At 42.5% G+C, this 21,156-nt stretch overlaps 1 protein-coding gene across 2 annotated transcripts in view; it reads left to right on the top strand.

Annotated features, from left to right (window-relative positions):
• TPK1 (thiamin pyrophosphokinase 1) overlaps positions 1-21,156 on the top strand; it is a 551,394-nt gene that overhangs the window by 237,306 nt on the left and 292,932 nt on the right. For both annotated transcript variants that reach the window (XM_083188542.1, XM_083188541.1), the window contains exon 6: positions 6,081-6,176. In XM_083188542.1, coding sequence (XP_083044668.1) covers positions 6,081-6,176 — 96 coding nt within the window. The remainder of the gene's footprint in view (positions 1-6,080; positions 6,177-21,156) is intronic.

The following is a 21,156-nucleotide window of genomic DNA, read 5'->3' as shown; positions in this document are numbered from 1 at the left end:
AAAAAAATTGTCTCCTAACTTAGGAGTCAGTTTTAAGAATGGGAAGGTAAATAATAGTCAATGCAGGATGCAGAATAACAGACCACCTTCCATGTCAGACCAAAATGGCGGCCGAAGGCTGGAAGTCGGCCAGATAGGTACTGTATACAGACCACTTCAGATGTTTGAAAAAATCAAAACAAAAATAAAAAGCTCTCCCGGAGGATTCATTTGTCTTGAGTAGCTCACACCCCAATTAAGTTTGGTGACCATTTCCATATTGTGTGCCACATATGTAGGTTCCCTTACTGTTGTCAAATGAAACTTGTCCGCTTCTATTACACCTCTCTAGATATAAGAGGGAACAAGTAAAATAAGCAATAGTGACCTTGGCCAGGTTACAGGAAGCTTTAAAAACCTAAAATAAATGCAGTATTTGGAGGTTTAGCCACATATACTCTAAGGACCTTATTCTGGTCCACATGCAATTTAGCAAATTTCGACCAAACGCCATCAGCCAGGCCGCCCGGCCCTCACATCCACGATCCCCCCCCCCCCCTCCGCACGGCTGCAAATGGTTGAATTGCAGCCTTGGGTGCGGGGGACGAATGTCCATGAAACGCTAGCGTTACCATGGGCTATGCACTGAAATGCGCCTGCACATGCGGGGACCGAAAAAAACTGAATAACCCCCTAAATCCTTTAATGCAATAGATTATGGTACTTGGATGTCATTACCCAATAAAAAGACTGTTGGCTTATATCGCATTGCTTTTCCCAGCAACCCCTGCGACACGTGCAATCACTACAACATCTGTGTTTTTGACCCTGTGTTTTTGACCCAGAAATCTATCATCTCAATGGACAGCTTTTACCGCAATAGCTGTCTTTTGGTATTTTCTTCATGCACATGGTGATCATACATGCTGATATGCATGAGGAGAGTGGTGGAAATGCTTTCTTTTATCTGAGGCACATAGCCAGAATCAAACACTTAATTCCCTCTGAAGATCTTCAAAAAGTCATATGCATTTGTATAATCTCAATTGGATTACTGCAATGCCCTCCAACTTGGTCTCCCAGCAAAAGAACTGCACTGATTACAGCTTGTACAAAACACAGATGCCAGGCTGTTAACCAACCACATAACTCCCATTATCTACTCCCTCCACTTGCTGCCTATAAAATGGTTTTCATCTGAAAGATTAATATACTGCGTTTCAAAGACCTACATGGCCCACGGTACCTGAAGCAGATTCTGATTCCATACTGCCCCACCTGATGAGGCTCTGACTCTATGGAATTCTCTTCCTGCACAGTTCGAGATGCCCCCACTCTAGAATCCTTTGAAAACAGACTCAAGACTTTACTGTTTACTCAAGTATTTCCATAATTTCCTTAAGTATTGTTTATGAAAAGCTTTTATGTACTTCATTGTCCATGTACTGCATTACGTTTATTCTGTTAAGCGCCTTGAGTACTATTGGAGAAAGCACTATATAACATTATTATTATTATTATTATTATTATTATTATTATTATTATTATTGTTCCACCCCTTGTCTGTATGCACACCAAACTCATGGAACAAAGCAGAAAGTTGCTTCTTTTTTTTTCCAGAACTTCAGATAAGCTATAATTTACTTGTATATTAATACCTTCTTGCCATATTTTTATTTGACTTTAAAGGTATATTTTATGTCCATACAGATGGAGCGCCCTTATAGCCAGTGCCGGGGCTCACCAGATTGCCCCCACTGGCGAGATGGTGCTCCATAAGACTGGAACTCGCGTCCCAGTCACCGGGTGGCGGGGGATGCGAACCCTGTCCGTCTCCACTTCAAGGAGAAGGTGGGGGGGAGCTCCATTTGAAAGGGATGCGTGTGCACGCGTGTCTCCTTCTGGTGGCTGCCAGTTGACGATCCGACCACCAGCCCCCCGGATCCATTTGTCTATGGGTTTTGGGGAGTGTTTAATCAGTGCTTCTTTATATAAAGAAAAGTGATCACTAAATAGATGCCGTACACTTGACACTTGATCTAACATGAGTTGAGCCGTAGAGTTGTTCCATTGCCCACCCTCAAAATGATTAATACAGAGGTTTGTTCCATGAAGTCACACCCTCCCATCTGAGGCCATTACCTCATTTATGTTGGGAAGGCAAATGCTCCTTGCAAAGGCACAAGAGGGTCAAACATTAATTGTTGGGAGGTATGCTTTACTTCTATCACTACTAGTATAGAACAGGCATATTTTCAACCAACAAGTTGTGGTTTCCACAAAGCTCTCTCTTGAAGACCTTGTAAAATTGATTGGGTCTAAAATGTAGATTTCTCGACTGTGCAAGCATTGTAAAGGCTTCCCTAGCAAAGCTTAGTTATCAAATACCATTGTGTTACCCTTTCTATAATCATCGTCTCAGGATGACAATAACCAAACTAAATTGTTTAATTTATTGAACATAAAATAAATGAACACTTGAAACTGTTATGCTGTAGAATAGATATTCTAATAATTCATAAGCATGTTGTACAATAACAGTACAAGGGTAGTATTTATAAAAAGTGTTTCAAATGCATTTAGCTTGAGAAACAGATGGGATTGAAATTTACAATAACGTGCAAATGCTGAAGTTAGACCATAAAATTCCTTTTGTCTTCCAAAATCCTTAAATTAAATGGGCAAATGTTTTATGTTTTGTGCAGAGTTCCTTTCATTGTAATCTTGTGATCAACCCCCAGTGTATAATTACCTGCATTTTGAATAGTGCACACAACACATTATAGAGATATCATCAGTGGTGATTCATCACCCAATAAATTATTTGAACAGTATCATACATACCACGTCAAGTCAAGACTGAAAAGGATCCTGGGGCGGTATAGAAAAAATAGCTGTGTGAGTGGATAACAAAAGATAATTAGTGTTACAATTTCAATTCAGTGAAAACTTTTAAAAAGTATCCCTGTCATCTGTCACAGTCCCTAGCTATATCACACACACATTTTCACCCACTGTGCTCATAATTTGTCAGTATGAAACAATAAATTGATTCTGATACAGTATTTTGTAATGGGCATGTTCCTTTTAATGAGTCACATAGCAAATCTTTACAATTTATATGTTTATAATGTGCTATGTTGCATTTACGTTTGCTATATACAGTAAGTGACGTAATGTCTTTACATTTTTTACTTGTTACTCTTTTTATATTAAAAACAAAGAATTAAATATAATTTTATAAATTGTGAAAGGAAAATTTTAACATGAGTCACATATTATTAGGGCTCATCTCACAGTACATCTGTATTTTAGTTTCCACCATTTTTTTGAATTTTGGATGGAAAAGAGCAGGATGACTGCACACTATGATCCATGTGGCACTAGGTCCTTTTTCTTTTTTTTACTTTTGCTTAAGGATTGAAATCTTTACCATATTCATAGTTTCAAGAATGAAAAAAAGAGGTAGACTCTTTAAAGGCACACTCTTGTAGAAAGTATAAATATAGGAAATATAAAATATAACTATTATTATATATCATCTGAAATAAGCATTGTATATCAAATCAAACATATAGACCAGTGCTTCCCAAACATTTTGGAATCACGGAGCTCTAGAATATCAGAATGTTTTTTTGTGGCACCACTAGGTCTATATTAACCTGTTGAGTGCCAAGTGAATTTGTCAAAAGACCGGTAGGTGTGAAAATTGCTAAGAAAACATTTTTATTCATCACAGTGACCTTTAATGTTTACCTTAGGGAATATAATTTTTTATTTTTATTTTAATTTATATCAAGTTTATATGAATTTATATAACAAATGTGAGCAAATCTGTCATTTTTTTTAGTGAATATTTTGAACATCTCTCACAGAAAAGTTGGCATTTAAAGGGTTAAATGAAGTACATTTATGTTTATACAGTATGTCATCTTTAGGTTCAGTTATGTGGTGAGGGACAGGATTCGCTTATGATTGGAAACCACAAGCACTGGCTTTGCCTATTACATTGACCATAAATAATTAGAATTGGTCCTATACCATCAACCCAATGCATCCCTGCTAGTGCTCTGAGGCACCCCAGGGTGCCACAGCACGCAGTTTGGGAACCACTGAAATCAGGGCCAGTGCTAGGGTGTTTGGCGCCCCCCTGCAAACTAAAAATGTGCGCCCTCAATGCCTGCTGAAGGCGCACGATGAAAAAACACATAATTAACAGAAATGGGATCACATGCAGTGGCGTAACTATAGCTCCACAGCCCCCGCGGTGGCGGGGAGGCGCAGAGAAAGTGTGGGCGCCGGGGGTCTGCGGGGCTATAGTTACCCGCTGCTGTCTCTGCCAGGACCTCCCTGCCGTGCCGTCATGGTCCCGGCCGTCTCTCCCAGTGCAGGCTCCGGTCCTGCTGCTATAAGGAAAACTGACACAGAAAATGGCTGCCCCCATACTGCAGACAGTTTTTTGTCTGCAATATGGGGGCAGCCATTTCTAAGAGTCACATTTCATTATAGCAGTAGGAGCCGGCGTGCCGGGAGACAGGGGACCGTGACCGCAGATGCGGCCGGGCAGCTGGTACGGGCATTGGTGGGTGGGGGGGGTGCGAGGGGAGTGGGGGCGCCCAAAAATTTGCGGCGGGGGGGAGCAAAATCGGTAGTTACGCCACTGATCACATGAAAGATGAACATGACCGGTAAGGTATAAACAGTCTGAGACATCATGGATCATGAACCAGTGAAAAAATACTATCCCGATTGTGTCAGTGGTATCAAATAGTACAATGGTTCAAAGAATAACCAGAAACTCTGTGATATGAAACGTAACACAGAATTCAAAGTATGTAATAAGCCAATATCCCATGAATTAGGATATACAGTACAGTACACTTCACTTGGATATATGGCCAGGAAATACATGCAGATTTCATAACTGATTTTCTGACTACAAAGTGAGTTTCTAAAATTGAAACTCATACTGTATGGCACAGTAACATAGAAAAAGGCATCAGCAGGACCACCCTCCACAGGACACTGGAAATTTACCTTGATGATGAACTATAGTGAGCAACAGACAGCACAGGAACATACATACTACTCATGACTAAGTCTTATCCCTCACTATAGGTGTGCATAGCATACCCCTAGTAGTAGAACGGATGGTTAATGACCAAATCAATATCTTAAGGAAAGAAAATCTTTCAAAGAAAGTTTACCTCTCCCCACAGTGAAAAGGGGATACGGTCATTTGGTCTACAACAATTAGGTCGATAAGCATTGGGTCAACACCACTAGGTCGACATGCCGCTAGGTTGACATGGGTCAAGGTCGACATGGTTTTAGGTCAACAGGTCATTAGGTTGACATGGGCATTCCCCTGGAAACAACCCTTTACTGCCACCTCCCGCCCGTACTGCTAGATGTGAACGGGATGGCGAATAAGAAATTTACTGCGCCCGCTCGCACCATGCTGCTGTACACGTGCATATATGTTTATGCGCATGTGCAGTCTTAAAACATCGCTTTCCTTTGCGAACGTGCAGGGGAGCGTGACAACTAGAATCCGCTCAATATACAAATTTCCAACAATGTTGATATATGTACACATATCTAATGCTACAGGCCATATCTAATGCTACAGGCCATAGCAGCGAAGTAGAAGTGAAGATCTTATGAATTTTTTTTTTTTTTTTTTTTATGTTTTAGTCATTTTGATATGAAATAATATGGCTATGTCTTTATATTTATGCATTTTAGTTCTATAATTTAAAAATACTCTTCAGTGGTAAATAAGCAATCCGCCAATCCATAGTGGTTGGTTAGTGTGGGCAACCACCATCCAGTGTACTTTCATCAGCTCTCAGCTCATATATTTGGGGTTGCGTTCTGTACGTCATACTGTATGTGTTCCCAAGCCCAATTCCTCCCCAGTCCTGCCACTTTATAAGCATGAGGTTTTAGTAACAGATCTCCATGTGGACATAGGCTTAAGCAAACAGGAGTACACCCATTTAAGCCCCATTGTGTGGACTGTATACTGTATATCTCTTAGTCACTGTCTCATAGCACTGTTCCAAAATCATTAACTTTTTCTTTTCTAATGAACATAGGGATGTGAACTAATTGAAACACCAGACCAGGACTTCACTGACTTCACAAAGTGCCTTTCAATCATGCAAGACAAAATAAATAAGAATAAAGTTGAGGTAATTATACCATGTTATATTGTTGTGTCAGGACTTGATTCCCGGGGGGCATCAAAACCCGTATTATGTGTTGCTGGTTAATTTGCCTTGTCTGCCGCAAGACAGGTATTCATTGAACTGCAGTTCTACAGAGACTATTCCCAGGGATTTTAAATCACTCATAGCACTTCACTTGTTCCTAATCAGTGGCCATTAAGATGAAGCACTGGGCTATTTAAACCCAGGAGCTAGCTATTTCCCTTGTTTGCTTATTAGGATTTCCAATTATGGTCTCTCCTTGCAATTTCTACTATTCTAATAATACTTTTGCATAGAACCAGCTCAGCTTTGACTGCTTATTTACCCATGGGCTCACTTCAGCTTATACACTCCACTTCAGCTTGCACTGACTTAGACGCGTTCCTGATATGGTCTATTGTTTCATCTGCACATTGATGCTGGAACTTTTGGGGCAGCTATAATCAATTATTTTTGCACCAATTTATTAATATTCTTATGTTAAAAATTGTTACTTATAGCCTGCTATCCTGTACAACGCAGTGGTGGAAGAACACACCTGTGAGTTCCATCATAGTGTTGCACTAGCACTAGAACAGGGTAGGTTTGTCCAGCCTGCTGGGAAAGCGTCAGAAGAGTTTAGCCCTACTTAAGATTTTCATACAGTAGCTTCACAAATAGTTCTCCATTGGGGTATATTAAAACTGTGGTATTCTGTATTAGTTTTGATAACGCATGATAAACTTCTGGTATCTGATGTGAATGTGCAGTTCTATATCACCTTGGAGGATCATTCCATATTACAGTACACACACACACCAATTATTCCCACAATATCCATACCCCCACCTATAGATTTGTTTCGTAACCCACCCCCATCCAAACAATTATCAGTTTGAATCAGAACTTATTTTTTAATCCTACTTTCATTTCTTGATTGTACTTCTATGTACATTTATATTTTTTTCATGATTTATTGAGTAAATTGTACACTTTAACATGGCAAATCTTTATCTCAGTGTTATTCTTCAACTTCTTACACTCCAAACCTCATCAATACACCCATTGATGATTGCGATGGCTAGATCGGTGGATTGGCCCGGCGGGTGTAGGGAAGAATTTGGCCCATTGCACCCATTCCCAGTGGTGCATTGCTGTCCAGGTAGCGTGCCTCGCGTCATGACATCATGTGGCCAGGCCTGAGGACCTGCTCCCACACTCCCACACTCAGGGGCTGCCCCACTGTTTGGTAGAGATGGCTGGTGCATGTGATTTACAGATCTCCAGACCTCAAAGACTGCTGCAGGCAGGATCAGGGAGGGGAGCGGCAGTGGCAGGGAGTGGTGAATTTTTAATTAATTGTGGCGCGGTAAGTAACGCCCACCCCGGTCTCCATGCACTCAGCGCCTGTAATTACACACCCTAGAAACTGTACCATTGGAAGTATAGAAATGGAGGTGTGGTCATGCCCCCTTTCCCGTGGCCACATCCCTTTCTGATTTTGTACCGATTTCTGACCCTCAGATGTTGGAGGATATGTCATACAGTAGGTGCTAAATCTCAGGAGTGGATGTGGAATTCATCAACACATACAAGTTATCAACTCAGGAGCGTTGGATTTCAAACCACAACACCACACCTGATTTCACTGCCATCATTGAGTATCAATGCAATCACATTCTAACATTATGGTGGAATCTTTAACAAATTACAATCTTAGGTGTTTGGCACAGCATATTGTAAGATGACATTTTTCAGCAATTTTGGAAATAAAAAAACCCCAAGGTTCTCCCGGGCAACGCCGGGCGATTCAGCTAGTTAAGAATACACGTAGAAAACCCATTGCATTTGCTTCACGGTTTGTTTACAGAAATAAAGTTACAGTAGCTGCTTTTGTGCTTTGTGTCCAACTCAGAGTCAGCCCCATAGTATTAAGTATGAAATAACCTATAAGTTATTGGGGAGTATTCAATGCAATGGCGAGCGCATGGCAGCGAATCCTGTTTTTGATTCGCAGTGCGCTCGCCATGATTTTTCGCTCCCCTGCAATTCGCCGCCAGCCGCCAGCCCTGACTATTCAATGCGTCAGGGGCTCGCTGCTCCTGACGGCGAAAAATGTCATCAGTGACGAATCCCCCTGCGCAGATGCTCAATGCCTGTCTGGAGTCTGCAGGGGGATGGGAGGGACTGGTGTCCCGGCGGGGGAGCGCGCTGATGCAGGCGGGAGCCTCCGCACAGCCTGGGGACAGGTCCAGCAGCAGCAGACCTACGGCTCCAACAGTCCCAGCGCTGACATCACCGTGCTGTGGCTGCCGGAGCCAAAGGTCTGCTGCTGCTGGACCCGTCCCTGTTCTGAGGCTGTGCGGGGGCTCCCTGCGACATTAGTGAGCCCCCCGCGGGAGAATCACAACCAGCAGGGGGGAAAGTGGCATGGCAGAGGGGGCGTGCAAATGTGGCATGGCGGAGGGGGCGGGCGAATGTGGCATGGCGGAGGGCGGGAGAGCACTACAGTACGCACAGCTCCCCCGACTCTGCTCAATTAAAGCAGCAATGGCTGCTATAGGCAAAAGATTAGGGCTGCTGCTGCTGGTCCCGGATCATCCTAAGGGCTCCCTGCGACATCCCCCAGCGGCGAATGTCACATGGCGGGGGGGGGGGGGCGAATTTGACAGGGCGGAGGACGGGTGCTGGGACTGCTGGGAGCACTTGCACTACGCAGTACCACAGCTCCCCCGCCTCTCAACGGCGCAGAGTTTGAAAGGAGCAAGGAGGCACAGCACCCCGCACCCAGGAGGCACAGCACCCCGCACCCAGGAGGTACAGCACCCCCGAGGCAGGAGGCACAGCACCCCAACCCAGGAGGCACAGCACCCCGGAGGCAGGATGGGTATGAGGTGAATCTGGGCAGAATAATGCATTCTGGGTAAAAATGAAAAAATGACTTTAAAAAATAAATATATATTATTATGGGTCATGTACAGGCATGAAATATTCATGGGCCATCCCCCCAAAAAAGAATAAAGCTAGAAGATAGCAAAACATTTCTTAAAAACATTTATTTCTAAAGAAACATGTTCAGTTCTCCATAAAAAGCTGACGAATGCTAAATGGAGAATCATGGCGAATTTCAATGGAGAAAGCAGTTCTCCATTTGAGCATTGAATACACTCTCTGCGAATTCCACTAAAAACCCCATTGAAAATCACAGGCGAATTGCGGAGAATCATTTACAGCGAATCGGCAGACATTCGCTGTTCATTTGTGGCGAATTGCCTCCATTGAATATGGCGAATTGTTTTTTCTAACAGAAAATTCGCCGTTAACCCAGCGAATTGCCAGATTCACTGAAAAAAATGGCGAATCTAAGGCATTGAATACTGGCCATTGAGTTCAACGGGATGCAGTTAAAATCCCGGCGGTCGGGATCCCGGCGTTCAGAATCCCAACGCCGGAATCCCGACCGCCGAAATGCCGACACATTCTCCCTCCTGGGGTGTCCACGACACCCCTGGAGGGAGAATAAATTAGTGTGCCGAGCGTAGCGAGGCACCGGGCCCGCTGCGTGGCGAGCGCAGCGAGCCCGCAAGGGGGGGCAATCCACGTCCCCCCCTTGTCGGCATTTCGGCTGTCGGGATTCCGGCGTCGGGATTCTGAACGCCGGGATTCTGAACGCCGGGATCCCGACCGCCGGGATTAAATACTGAATCCAGTTCAACTATCCTCAGCACTTGTCTTTTTATTATGTACAAAATACTTTCTGTTTCCACATTCTCCAGAAGACAGCTCTCCTGCTTGTTGCTTTGCATTTATATTTGAAATGTTCAGTCTTAGACTTTGTTCTACTCTTATATTGTCATTTATATTCTAATATGTTCCTCAATCTTTATTTGTATTGTCGCGGATAAATTTATTTGATTAGACTATTTTATTTCCCATGGTCATTCTTTATGTGCAATATATTAATTTGAGGGTCTCTGTAAACAACTATAAGATATGATTTATTATTTTAATGTATTCTTTGTCTCAAAGTTTATGGTACACTATGTTCTGTGATCTGTGTATATTAAAAGCAAAAAAAACCCTCCTTTTTGATTTACTTGACACATAAATCAAGACTGTAATTATTGTTCTTTTATTTTCCTATGGTTCATAAGGATATTGCAGTCCTTTTATTTCCCTCATTAGCTGCTTTGTGACTTGTGTTTCCATACAATACGGTATGTGTTTTATTGCTTATTTGTATACAAGAGGAATTCAATGGATTATAAAGCAGGGCATTTAAATACTGAATAGGGTATTATTTTATTCTATACCAATTGTAATCATTAAAAGCAAAATGTCCATACCATAGGAACAAAATATCTAAAAGTATTATGCAGCATGTTGGTCATAGCTGCCTACCCTCCTGCATTCTGCAGAAGACTCCCTGAAATAGCCGCAATCTCCCTCATCTCACCTAGCCCACATTACACTGCTACATTTTTGAGGGAAAAAAGGAATGAGCATTAAGTCGATAGTCAAAAGGTCGATATGGGGTTTTTCACTGTTTTTTAAACGGACATGTGCTGACATGCAGTATTTCATGCCCTACCATCCACTACGGTGGGAGAATAAAATAGTGTGCTGAGCACAGCAAAGTACCGTACCCGAAGCATGGCGCGCACGACAGTGCACTTAATCCTGTGTCCATGTCGACTGGGTCGACATTCGGGTCAAAAAAACAGTGAAAAAACCCATGTTGCCTTTTTGACCATGTCGAACTAATGCTTGTGTCGACCTTATGACCTGTCGACCATCTTTAGGTCGACCAACCAATCCATACCCTAATAATGTATGACACATATTTGTTATGCGATTTAGATTCCATGATAATCTTCCAATGTTGCCTGTCTTAGCTAGACCAGAGGGACATTTTATTGATTGACTGCTTGTGGAAAAACAGTTGTTCTTATGACGTGTCACTCACCATCAATTGATTTTCTCCCGTTTGTAATGAAAAGTCAGTCTGGAGTGACTTTTTATTTAAACACTGTCCCAGAGACATGCCTGCCCCCCGCACGGGGAAGGAGGTCCCAGGTCAGATGGTCGGACAGCCAGCAGGTATGACTTACCTGCTCGGGTCCGATGTACACGGGACCGCGCATCGGACCTGAGGGGACATCAAACTGAGCCAATTTCACGATTCTTTGCAATCGGCCCAAATCGGCTCTGTGTATGGGCACCTTAAGAACTTTGTTGCAGCATTTCTTGCTCTGCCCATCATAAGATTCTACCTCAAACTCCCACGAGTCCCTAACACCCACTAACATTGCCTGGTCATTCATGGACCCATATCTTTATCGACTTTGTTATGGATCTGCTCTCAGTCAGAGTTTCAACACAATCTGGGAAGTTGTGGATAGAGTCCCAAAGGCTGTTCACTTCATTCCATTGAAGGTTTTACCTGTAGCCCCAAAACTGGCAAAAGTGTTCCTACCAGAGATTTTCAGGTCACTGGGATTCTCCATGGACATTGTTTCTGACCATGAGATAGAGTTTTCCTCACAAATTCTGGGGAAGGCGGGGGTTTGGAGCTGAAGAGAAGTAAAAGGTGATTGGTTCAAAGAGTGTTGGAGATGGGGTGGCAAAACAGGTGAGACAAAGGGGAGCTGGAGAGATGCAGAGGGGCAGGGAGACACGTTTGGTGCTTGAACACTATGGTATGCTCAGAGGCATAATTTTTAGTTTATAAAGATGTCTTCTGCATATATTGGCAGCAACACTTGCTTCCTTGTGAGATAATAAAACAAGTGACATGCCAAATTTTGATGCTCTTCCTTACTGTTCCCCCATATCATTGTCATGCTTTACCTTAATGTCCCCCAATTTTTTTTTTATGGAAGATTTTTGAAATGTGTAGCACTTTTTTATTTTACTTGTCAATGGGCTACTAAGTCTGTATGGTTGGTACAGTAATCCATTCTCAGACTGCCAAGTTAGTACAGTAAAACAGTCTTTATTATTTTATGCTGATTCCCACATAATGATAATAGGTACTAGTTCCCCAGTGGGTGTGGGAGTGTTCAGTGAATTGTTGTCTGCCGTTTGCAGTGCTTGAATCTATTAGCAAAGTTAATCTTGGGTGCTTGTAGCAGCTGGATTCCGAATAGCTGCTGCTTTAAGAAAGCTGCATGGGCAAGTGGATGATTATATCCCATATAAGAATTGATTATAAATCAGGCTTCAGCTGGGAGTAGTCAGTTCCCAAAATACAGAAAAAAAACCCCAAACAAATGGAAAGCAGCACTCTTAAAAATTTTTTATTACAAGTGTGGAATATTATTTAATAATGAAATTGAAATGGTAGTATATTACTGTAAATCACAATTAAAATGTTCAGTGGAACTCCACAACCTGGTTAAACAATATGACACCTGCCAAGAAACATTGTAATATCTCATTAGGATGAACGAGTCCTTAAAAAGATGTTAGTACCACACTTGTCAATGCTGGAGAAAGGAATCCGGAACAAAGTCCTAATCAATCTAAGTTGTCAAAGTCCTCACTAGGTGTACGGTTTCAGTATCTAGGTGTATGGAAGGCTCACATTCAATAGGCAGCAGGATGGGATGTCAAGTCCAGGTAGCTGATTTCTGTAGCACAGCTAACGTGATTCACTGCAAGGCTCTGGCAGTTTTATCAAGGGTCCTTTACTGGGTCGGGACTGGCTGGGAAGCCCAGAAACAGAAAACAGAAACTGGGAACAGAACAATTGAGTCACAGGAACTGGGAATAGAATTACTCAAAGCAACACACAAGGATGGACTGAAGCTTAACCCTATTGAGTACTTGTGGTCAATCCTCGAGAGGCAGATGGGCTAATAAAAACACACAAATTCTCCAAGCATTGATTAGGCAAGAATGGGCTGCTATCAGTCATATGGCCCAGAAGTTGATACATAGCATGCCAGGGCGAATTGTAGAGGTCTTGAAAAAGAAAGGTGAACACTGCAAATATTACCTCTTTGCATAAACATAATGTGTTTGCCAATAAAAGCCTTTGACATTTATTACATGCTTGTAATTTTACTTCAGTATACCATAGTAACATCTGACAAAAAGGTCTAAAAAAGGGCCAGATATATCAAGTTTCAAAAATTGATAAAATGGAGAGTGATAAACAACCAGCTAACCACCTCCAAATTGCCATGTTACAGGCTAGTTTGAAAAATAACAGGTAGGAGCTGGGTGTTTTTCACTTTCCACCATATTACTTTTTGAAGCCTCATACATCTGGCCTTGAGGCAGCAGACTTTGTGAAAACCAATATTTATTGTGTTACTAGCTGTATCTGGCCACATGCTGCTGTGGCTCAGTATGGTTAAATGGAAAAGAAAGAAAAGAGAAAGTGCACGTGTAATATGTTTAAAAAATGTGCGAAAGCTGGCGATACCTCATAGAAGCCTATGGGCTTCTTACCGTGAACCCTGCTGCCCCGCACAGGCCCCCCATGCCCTGTGCTGACCCCCTGCCCACCCCCCTCACATTGTGCTGGCCAGACCAGTGGCCTCCTCCTCCCTAGTCCCTACATCCCCTTCCGGGTGCAGGGAGGAGGAGGCCAGTGCGATAATTATGTGTGCGGTATCTGGCGATGTGCTTGTTGCACATTTGCAGCTGTGAAATAACAAAAGCTGGCGATACTAGAAGCCAACTTTTGGCCATGGCTGTATTCACATCACAATTTGAGGTACAATGTAGTAAATAGTAATAGTACAGTATATTCTAGATATGTAAAATCGAAAATGTGTCTAAAACCATAGTTTTTTTTTTTTTATTGCATGGATCTAGTATTTACATAACAGCAGTGCCAGATTAAGCCTTCGGGGGGCATGGGGCACTTTAGACAGGGGGGGGGGCCTTGCACTTGTAATTTCTGTCTGAAAACTGCATGGGAGAATATTACACTGTCAAATTACATAGTAAAGGCAGTATAAACTTGGTCAATGGGTAACTGCAGTGGGGGGGGGGATATATATATATATATATATGTGTATATATGTATGTATATATATATATATATATATATATATATGTATGTATATATATATATATATGCAACACAAGAGAAAGAGGAGCGCACAGGTGAGCAAGATTGAAAGCAGCGTTTACTGGAAAAAGTGCAGGCTCACATACATTATAGAAAACAGCAGTCAACATATGCGGTAGTCACCATCAGCACACCATCAGATAGCGCGGACACCAGAGGACATCTAGACGACCGGCAAGTTGGACACAGAGGCGGCGGCGGCGTTCACCACACACGGACTCAAGACGGACAGGTAACACAGGAATCAGGATCTGATACGTCGGGTGACCACGTCGGGTGACCACGTCGGGCGTGAGTCCGTGTGTGGAGAACGCCGCCGCCGCCGCCTCTGTGTCCAACTTGCCGGTCGTCTAGATGTCCTCTGGTGTCCGCGCTATCTGATGGTGTGCTGATGGTGACTACCGCATATGTTGACTGCTGTTTTCTATAATGTATGTGAGCCTGCACTTTTTCCAGTAAACGCTGCTTTCAATCTTGCTCACCTGTGCGCTACTCTTTCTCTTGTGTTGCATGTGTTCAAATTGAGGCCGTGACAAAGCCTTCAAGAGTGAGCTGCACTACTAATTGAAGACGGGTTCCACTGTTATAAGTATCACTTTGCGCATATCCTATTGTGTTTGTGTATATATATATATATATATATATATATATATATATATATACAATCAGCGCAGAGGGTCCGGCAGCTCCACTCTATATGGGGTTACCCGGCGGGTGCTATTTCAATCAGCTGTTTCCAGCCATATACAACTCCGGACTTGAAGCACTCCAGCCTTTAAGTGAAAAGCATCATTTATTTATAGCATGATAGCAACGTTTCAATACTTTGCAGTATTTTCTTCAGCCTGAAGAAAATACTGTAAAGTATTGAAACATTGCTGTCATGCTATAAATAAATTATGCTTTTCACTTAAGGGCTGGAGTGCTTCAAGTCCGGATATATATATTTATTTATTTATTCATTAACAATTTCTTATATAGCGCAGCATATTCCGTAGCGCTTTACAAGGGAGACATTGATACAAAAACAGGTTATTTACAGACAGTCAAAAGGTAGGAGGGCCCTGCTCGCAAGCTTACAATCTATAGGGAATAGATATGTACAGTTTATCTATATATACATACATGCATGCATGCATACCACATGAAAAGCCTGTGTTTGTCCCTCTGCACCTTACTTTGTAGGACTTCAGGAGGCCTCACAGGCTCAGTGCTGCCTCTGATTAAAAACCCTCCCATGACGAGGCTGCTGCTACTGTCCTCCATGGGCCTGAGAAGCATGTAATGAGCTCCACCAATCAGAGCTCAGCACAAACCTCTCAGCCTCTGCCTTCTTGTGCAAAGTGTCATGGGACTTAGTCAACTCCCAGTAATGCACTGCACACTTGTGCAGTCAGTGTGCCATGGTTTCCAATCCTCAGTACCATTAATCATTGTCACATTGGCAGATAGGTGAAGCTGCAGCACTACCCCACTCCCATGCACAAAACCTTTAGCTAAAAAAATGCTTGAAAACCACAGGGGGCCCCTAGCTATAGGGGGTCCCAGGGTACTGACCCCCTTTGCTCCCACTTTAATCTGGCCCTGAATAACTAATTAAATCAATACCTGTATTTCATTTAGGACAGGTCTGATTGTGTGTCAAGAGAACATATACTGTATATGTATTATGCTTTTTAGATTCTCTTTAAATCCTAATTGGAACATTTCCAGATATGAACACTCCACATTGCTAACACACACACACACACACACACACACACACAGACTCTCACTCACTCACTTACTTATTCACTCATAACAGACAGTTGAAGCCCCTTTCACATTTTTAGGACAGTTTCCTGATAAGATCAGATAGAGGTCAAAAAGCTGAGGCTGCAGTCATTAGCATTTCTGGGATAATGCTGCTCCTGCCACTGTCTGTAAATCAGTCAGTGCAGTGCATTTCTGCAAATAAAGGCTGCCAAGGTGTCAGTCATTCTACAGAATGTGCGCTATTTGTGAACCACCTTCCTTCTTACTTGAAAAACTTCTGCAGAGGAATTTTAAAAAGTCTAATCACTTCTGTTTCATAACTATCCTTTAACACACCAGCTTGGTTACATTTTGAGTTCAAATAGTGACTTCAAATGCATTTTATAAGGCTATCAATACACTTTGATTTAAAAAGTCAAAAAAATATTGTAGCTTAATGTGAAATAGCAACAAGAAGGAAGGTGGCTCCATCTACCCATTACACCCCATGTAGTCTTAGATGCCAAACGTGGCACTCCAAAACAACAAGACAACTACAAAATCAGTCACGTAAAGTAGAACGCCAATGGTGTAAATCTCGTAGTATAACTGATTTCCTTACATATAAGACTAGCTACATCTCCTACTGCAATGCTTTGGACACTGCCAAACAAACATACTACCAATCTCTCATCTCTTCTCATGCCACCAACCCTAAGCAACTTTTTAACACATTTAAGTCTCTTCTGTACCCTCCCCCACCGGCTACATCAGTGCACAAGAACTTGCCACCTACTTTAAGGACAAGATTGATAACATCTGAGATAAAATGGTATGCTCCACAAACTCCAACCCTCTTTCTTCCCACCTGAACCCTCTGGCACTTTCTCTTCATTTGAGCCCACAAATGAAAAGGAAGTATCCACACTCTTCTTATCCTCCTACTCTACTACCTCACCTCTTGATCCTATACCTGCACAAGTCATTAAAAATCTATCTCCAACCTTAACTAAAATCTGCAATCTTTCTCTTGCTACTGTTACTTTTCCTTCTCTGCTCAAACATGCAGTGATTACTACCATTCTGAAAAAAAACACAATTCTGACCCTAACTCTAACTATCATTCTATCTCTCAGCTCCCATGCCTCTCCAAGCTCCTGGAGAGACTTGTCTACTCTCGCCTCACAAACTTTCTTAACTCACACCCTATTAGACCCACTTCAGTCAGGCTTTCTCTCTCAACACTCCACTGAGACAGCACTGACTAAAGTGGTGAATGATCTGGTAACTGCTAAGTCTAAAGGCTATTACTCACTACTTATTCTTCTAGATCTTTCGGTTGCGTTTGACACTGTGGATCACACTCTTTTACAAACACTACACTCCCTAGGTTATAATGATACAGCCCTTTACTGGTTCACATTTTACTTATCTGATCGCTCTTTCAGTGTTCGCTTCTCTGACTCTACTTCCTCTTCACTACCTCTGTCAGTCGGGGTTCCGCAAGGCTCAGTCTTAGGTCTAGGCTTTTCTCAATCTATACTTCCTCTCTTGGCAAACTAATCAGCTCTTTTGAATTTCAGTATCACTTATATGCGGATGATACTCAAATCTATCTATCAACCCCAGAGTTGTCACCAGTAGTTTTGAGCCGAGTCTCTTAATGTCTCTCTGCCATCTCATCTTGGATGTCTTCTTGCCAACTCAAACTCAATATTTCCAAAACGGAATTACTTATATTCCCGCCAACTAAGAACAGTTACCATCCTGACATCTACATCTCTGTTGACAACTCGACAAACTACCCTACCCCACAAGCTCGTTGCTTAGGGGTCATCCTCAACTCTAAACTGTCCTTTCTTCACCACATTAAATCTAGCTCCAAATTATGTTACATGCATCTAAAAAAACCTATCCAAAATACAACCCTATCTCACACAAGACACTACTAAATCTCTTATCCATGCACTCATTATATCCCGCATTGATAATTGCAATAGTCGATACTTATGTATTATCTGGGCTCCCATGTTAAATGCACCCCATTTTTTCATACCCCTACTATGACGCGGTCTCATAAGAAAAACGGGAGCCCAGATATTACATAAGTACCCAATAGTCTCCTAACTGGTCTTCCCAAGAACAGACTCTCACCACTGCAATCCATTTTAAATGCTGGTGCTAGGCTGATCTTCCGTGCAAGAAGCTCATCGTCTGCTGATCCGCTCTGCCAGTCCTTTCATTGGTTGCCTGTATCTTACCGTATTCAATATAAAACACTTCTACTCACATATAAAGCAATTAACCATACTGCACCAGCATATATCTCTTTACTTATCACAAAATATCTCCCATCTCGACCACTACGCTCTGCACAAGATCTGTGTCTCTCTTCTGCATGGATCACTAGCTCCCATTCACTATTACAGAACTTTCATCGGGCTGCTCCCATCCTATGGAATGCCCTTCCACGCACAATAAGACTCTCCACTAGCCTCCAAACTTTCAAGTGTTCCCTGAAAACTCACCTCTTCAGGCAAGTCTATCATATTTAAGTTCTACACGCATAACCCTCTGAGGCACTTACGTATTAAATAGCTTCCCTTTTGGACCTACAAGCTATGCTATTACTGATGCCTGTCATTGTGTTTCCCTCCTATATCGCTATAAATTATAAGCTTGCAGCAGGGCCCTCTAACCTCCAAGTCTTTCTGTTGTTACCCAGTTTGTTTTATCACTGTTGTAAAGCTCTAAACAGCAAGGTTATATGAAGTGTGGCGCACTAAACCTGAAAGATGTTACTGAACACAAATCCAATTTTTCAACAGGATATATTGTGATACAATATACACATAAAAGCATAAAAAGTCCAGGGGGAAAAGAAAAATACAACAATGATGCAATACTTCTATAGAAACGTGAAGTCACTCTGGTCTCAGATCATACTATTGTAAAACGCAACGGAATCTGCTGCGCTATATAAGAAACTGTAAATAAATAAATAAGATTAGGATTATGGACAGAAATACATGCCTAGAAGATCAAACACTTTTTCAAAACTCTCCCAGCCATTCTTCAAATACTCAATGATTTAAAATAATTGTTATATAAAAACAACATATAGTTGCTGAGGATAGTTAGCCATGGTAGTCTGTTTTTGTGCTAAGTCTGTTTTTGTACTCTTTGATGTACTTAAAGAAGCATGCTCTGGGTGCTAACCCTAGTCTTTTTTTTCTTCCTCAAACTGTACTTAGCGGCAGCATCTCTGCTATTCCCCAACCTCCCTTGGGCTGTATGCTTAAGCAACACTTCACGTGACTGCCCATGCTTGCTTGAGTTGGCTGCTCGGCAACTCTTAGATGTGGTCACACCACCTTTCTGTTCTTGGTGTGAGTGGATCCGTCTAGCCCTACACCGATTCTTGTCTCAGTAATGCCATCTACCTTGGTACTGCAATACATACAGGTCAGAAACTATGGGGCGAGCAAAAACATTTCTTGATGAAGTCCCTCTTTTCTCATGTGGGTGACCCACACAATCCAAGGTCTTCATCCAGTCCTTTTTTTCTAACTTTATGGTACCCTTTGAACTGCTTGCATGGTACTTATATGTTATTTGGGTGCCCACTATAGTTAGTACGCTCATACCCCCACTATCCATGTCTGCGTGGAGTTGATTTTATATAGTGTGGCGAGCGCACGCGTAAAACTAAGAAAATAGCTTAGTGGGCACCCAACTAACATATAAGTACCGCTTGCATTCTTCTTTATATCTAATACTTGAGATTAATTCTTGGGCACCATGTAAAACATTAAGAATTCAGAGTTTTCTGGTTTATAAAGAGAATGACTTTTGTTTGAAATCTTCTTAATAGAAAAAAGAGCATTTTGCATAAACCTCTTACAGGCATATCCCGTTTCTTCTTCAAACTTTTGTAATTGAGCCTGAGAGCCTGAGTTGTTCATACAGCACTTATGAGTATGACCACCAAGAAAGATCCATATGGACACTATGGACATTGCTTTCTCCTAAAAAGTGCTTCACTATTCTGATCCGGAAGGATTCCGAGGTAGCTAAAGACTTGCTCAGTCACACAGGTTTACCTTCTACTTTTTTATGTGAATCAACTGGTTCATCATTTTCCACTTCAGCAATCTACATTGGGACTTAAAAATGCCGTAAAAACCCAGTTATCTGGGTTTTTACCACAATTTGGGATGCACTAAGCATCCCCCGCTGGGTTACCGTGGCGGGGGGCATCGCCAGAAAAATCTGGCGATGCCCCATAGAAGCCTATGACCGTCTACCGCATCCCACCGCCGCCCCACAACGACCCCCCGCCGCCCCGCACGGACCCCCACCACCCCGCATCGCACCCTCACTCTGTGCTGCCCGGACCTATGAGCTCCTCCTCCCTGCACTGATCCTCCCACACCCGCAGCGCCGGGTGTGGGAGGGAGCCGCCGGGACCTGCTGGGACCCGGCGACTCTCACCGCAAAGGACAGCTCTTAATGCAAGAGCTGTCCTTTGCTATAAATATCGCATATGTTAGAACATATGCGATAATTATAATTGCGATGGGCGGCGAAGGGGGGTGGAGATATTTAGAGAATCTCCCCCCATGTCTGTTACTTACTGTACATAGCTTTGCTCTTACTGTATGGTAAAATTCTTCCATGCTGACATAGTTTTCCCCTGGCAGACCTAGCACCGTTTTATGCTGACCTTGCACACTGTTGTTTTTACTCTGCTTTATCATTTTATCTCTTTCTCTGAAAAATCACTTTTCAACAAACCGTTTTGAAAATAGTCACTGTAAAGGAATTAAATTACCTTTTTGCAACATATATTGCTTTACTTCTAGCCCAGTAGTTCTTATGGTGCCCACACACGCACAGATCCGGGCGATGCTATGCGATGGGGTGTGCGCTCCCGCGGCACCTCATCGCACAGTACAAAAAGTATGTGCTGCACATACTTTTTGCACTAGAATTTTATCGCATAGCATCGCATCGCATGCACAAGGCATACGATGCGATGCTATGTGTGCTAGTTAAGCACAGAACGCACGCCGGGATCGATGCGTCTGTGGGCACCTTTAAACTCGGTCCTCAGGACCCCACACAGGTCACCTTTTCCAGGTCACCTGACAGGTGCACTCA

This window comes from Crinia signifera, chromosome 5 (assembly GCF_055691185.1).
Source record: "Crinia signifera chromosome 5, ASM5569118v1, whole genome shotgun sequence".
Classification (NCBI taxonomy): Eukaryota; Metazoa; Chordata; class Amphibia; order Anura; family Myobatrachidae; genus Crinia; species Crinia signifera.
The sequence above is the reverse complement of the archived record's forward strand: the minus strand, read 5'-3'. Positions and strand labels throughout refer to the sequence as shown.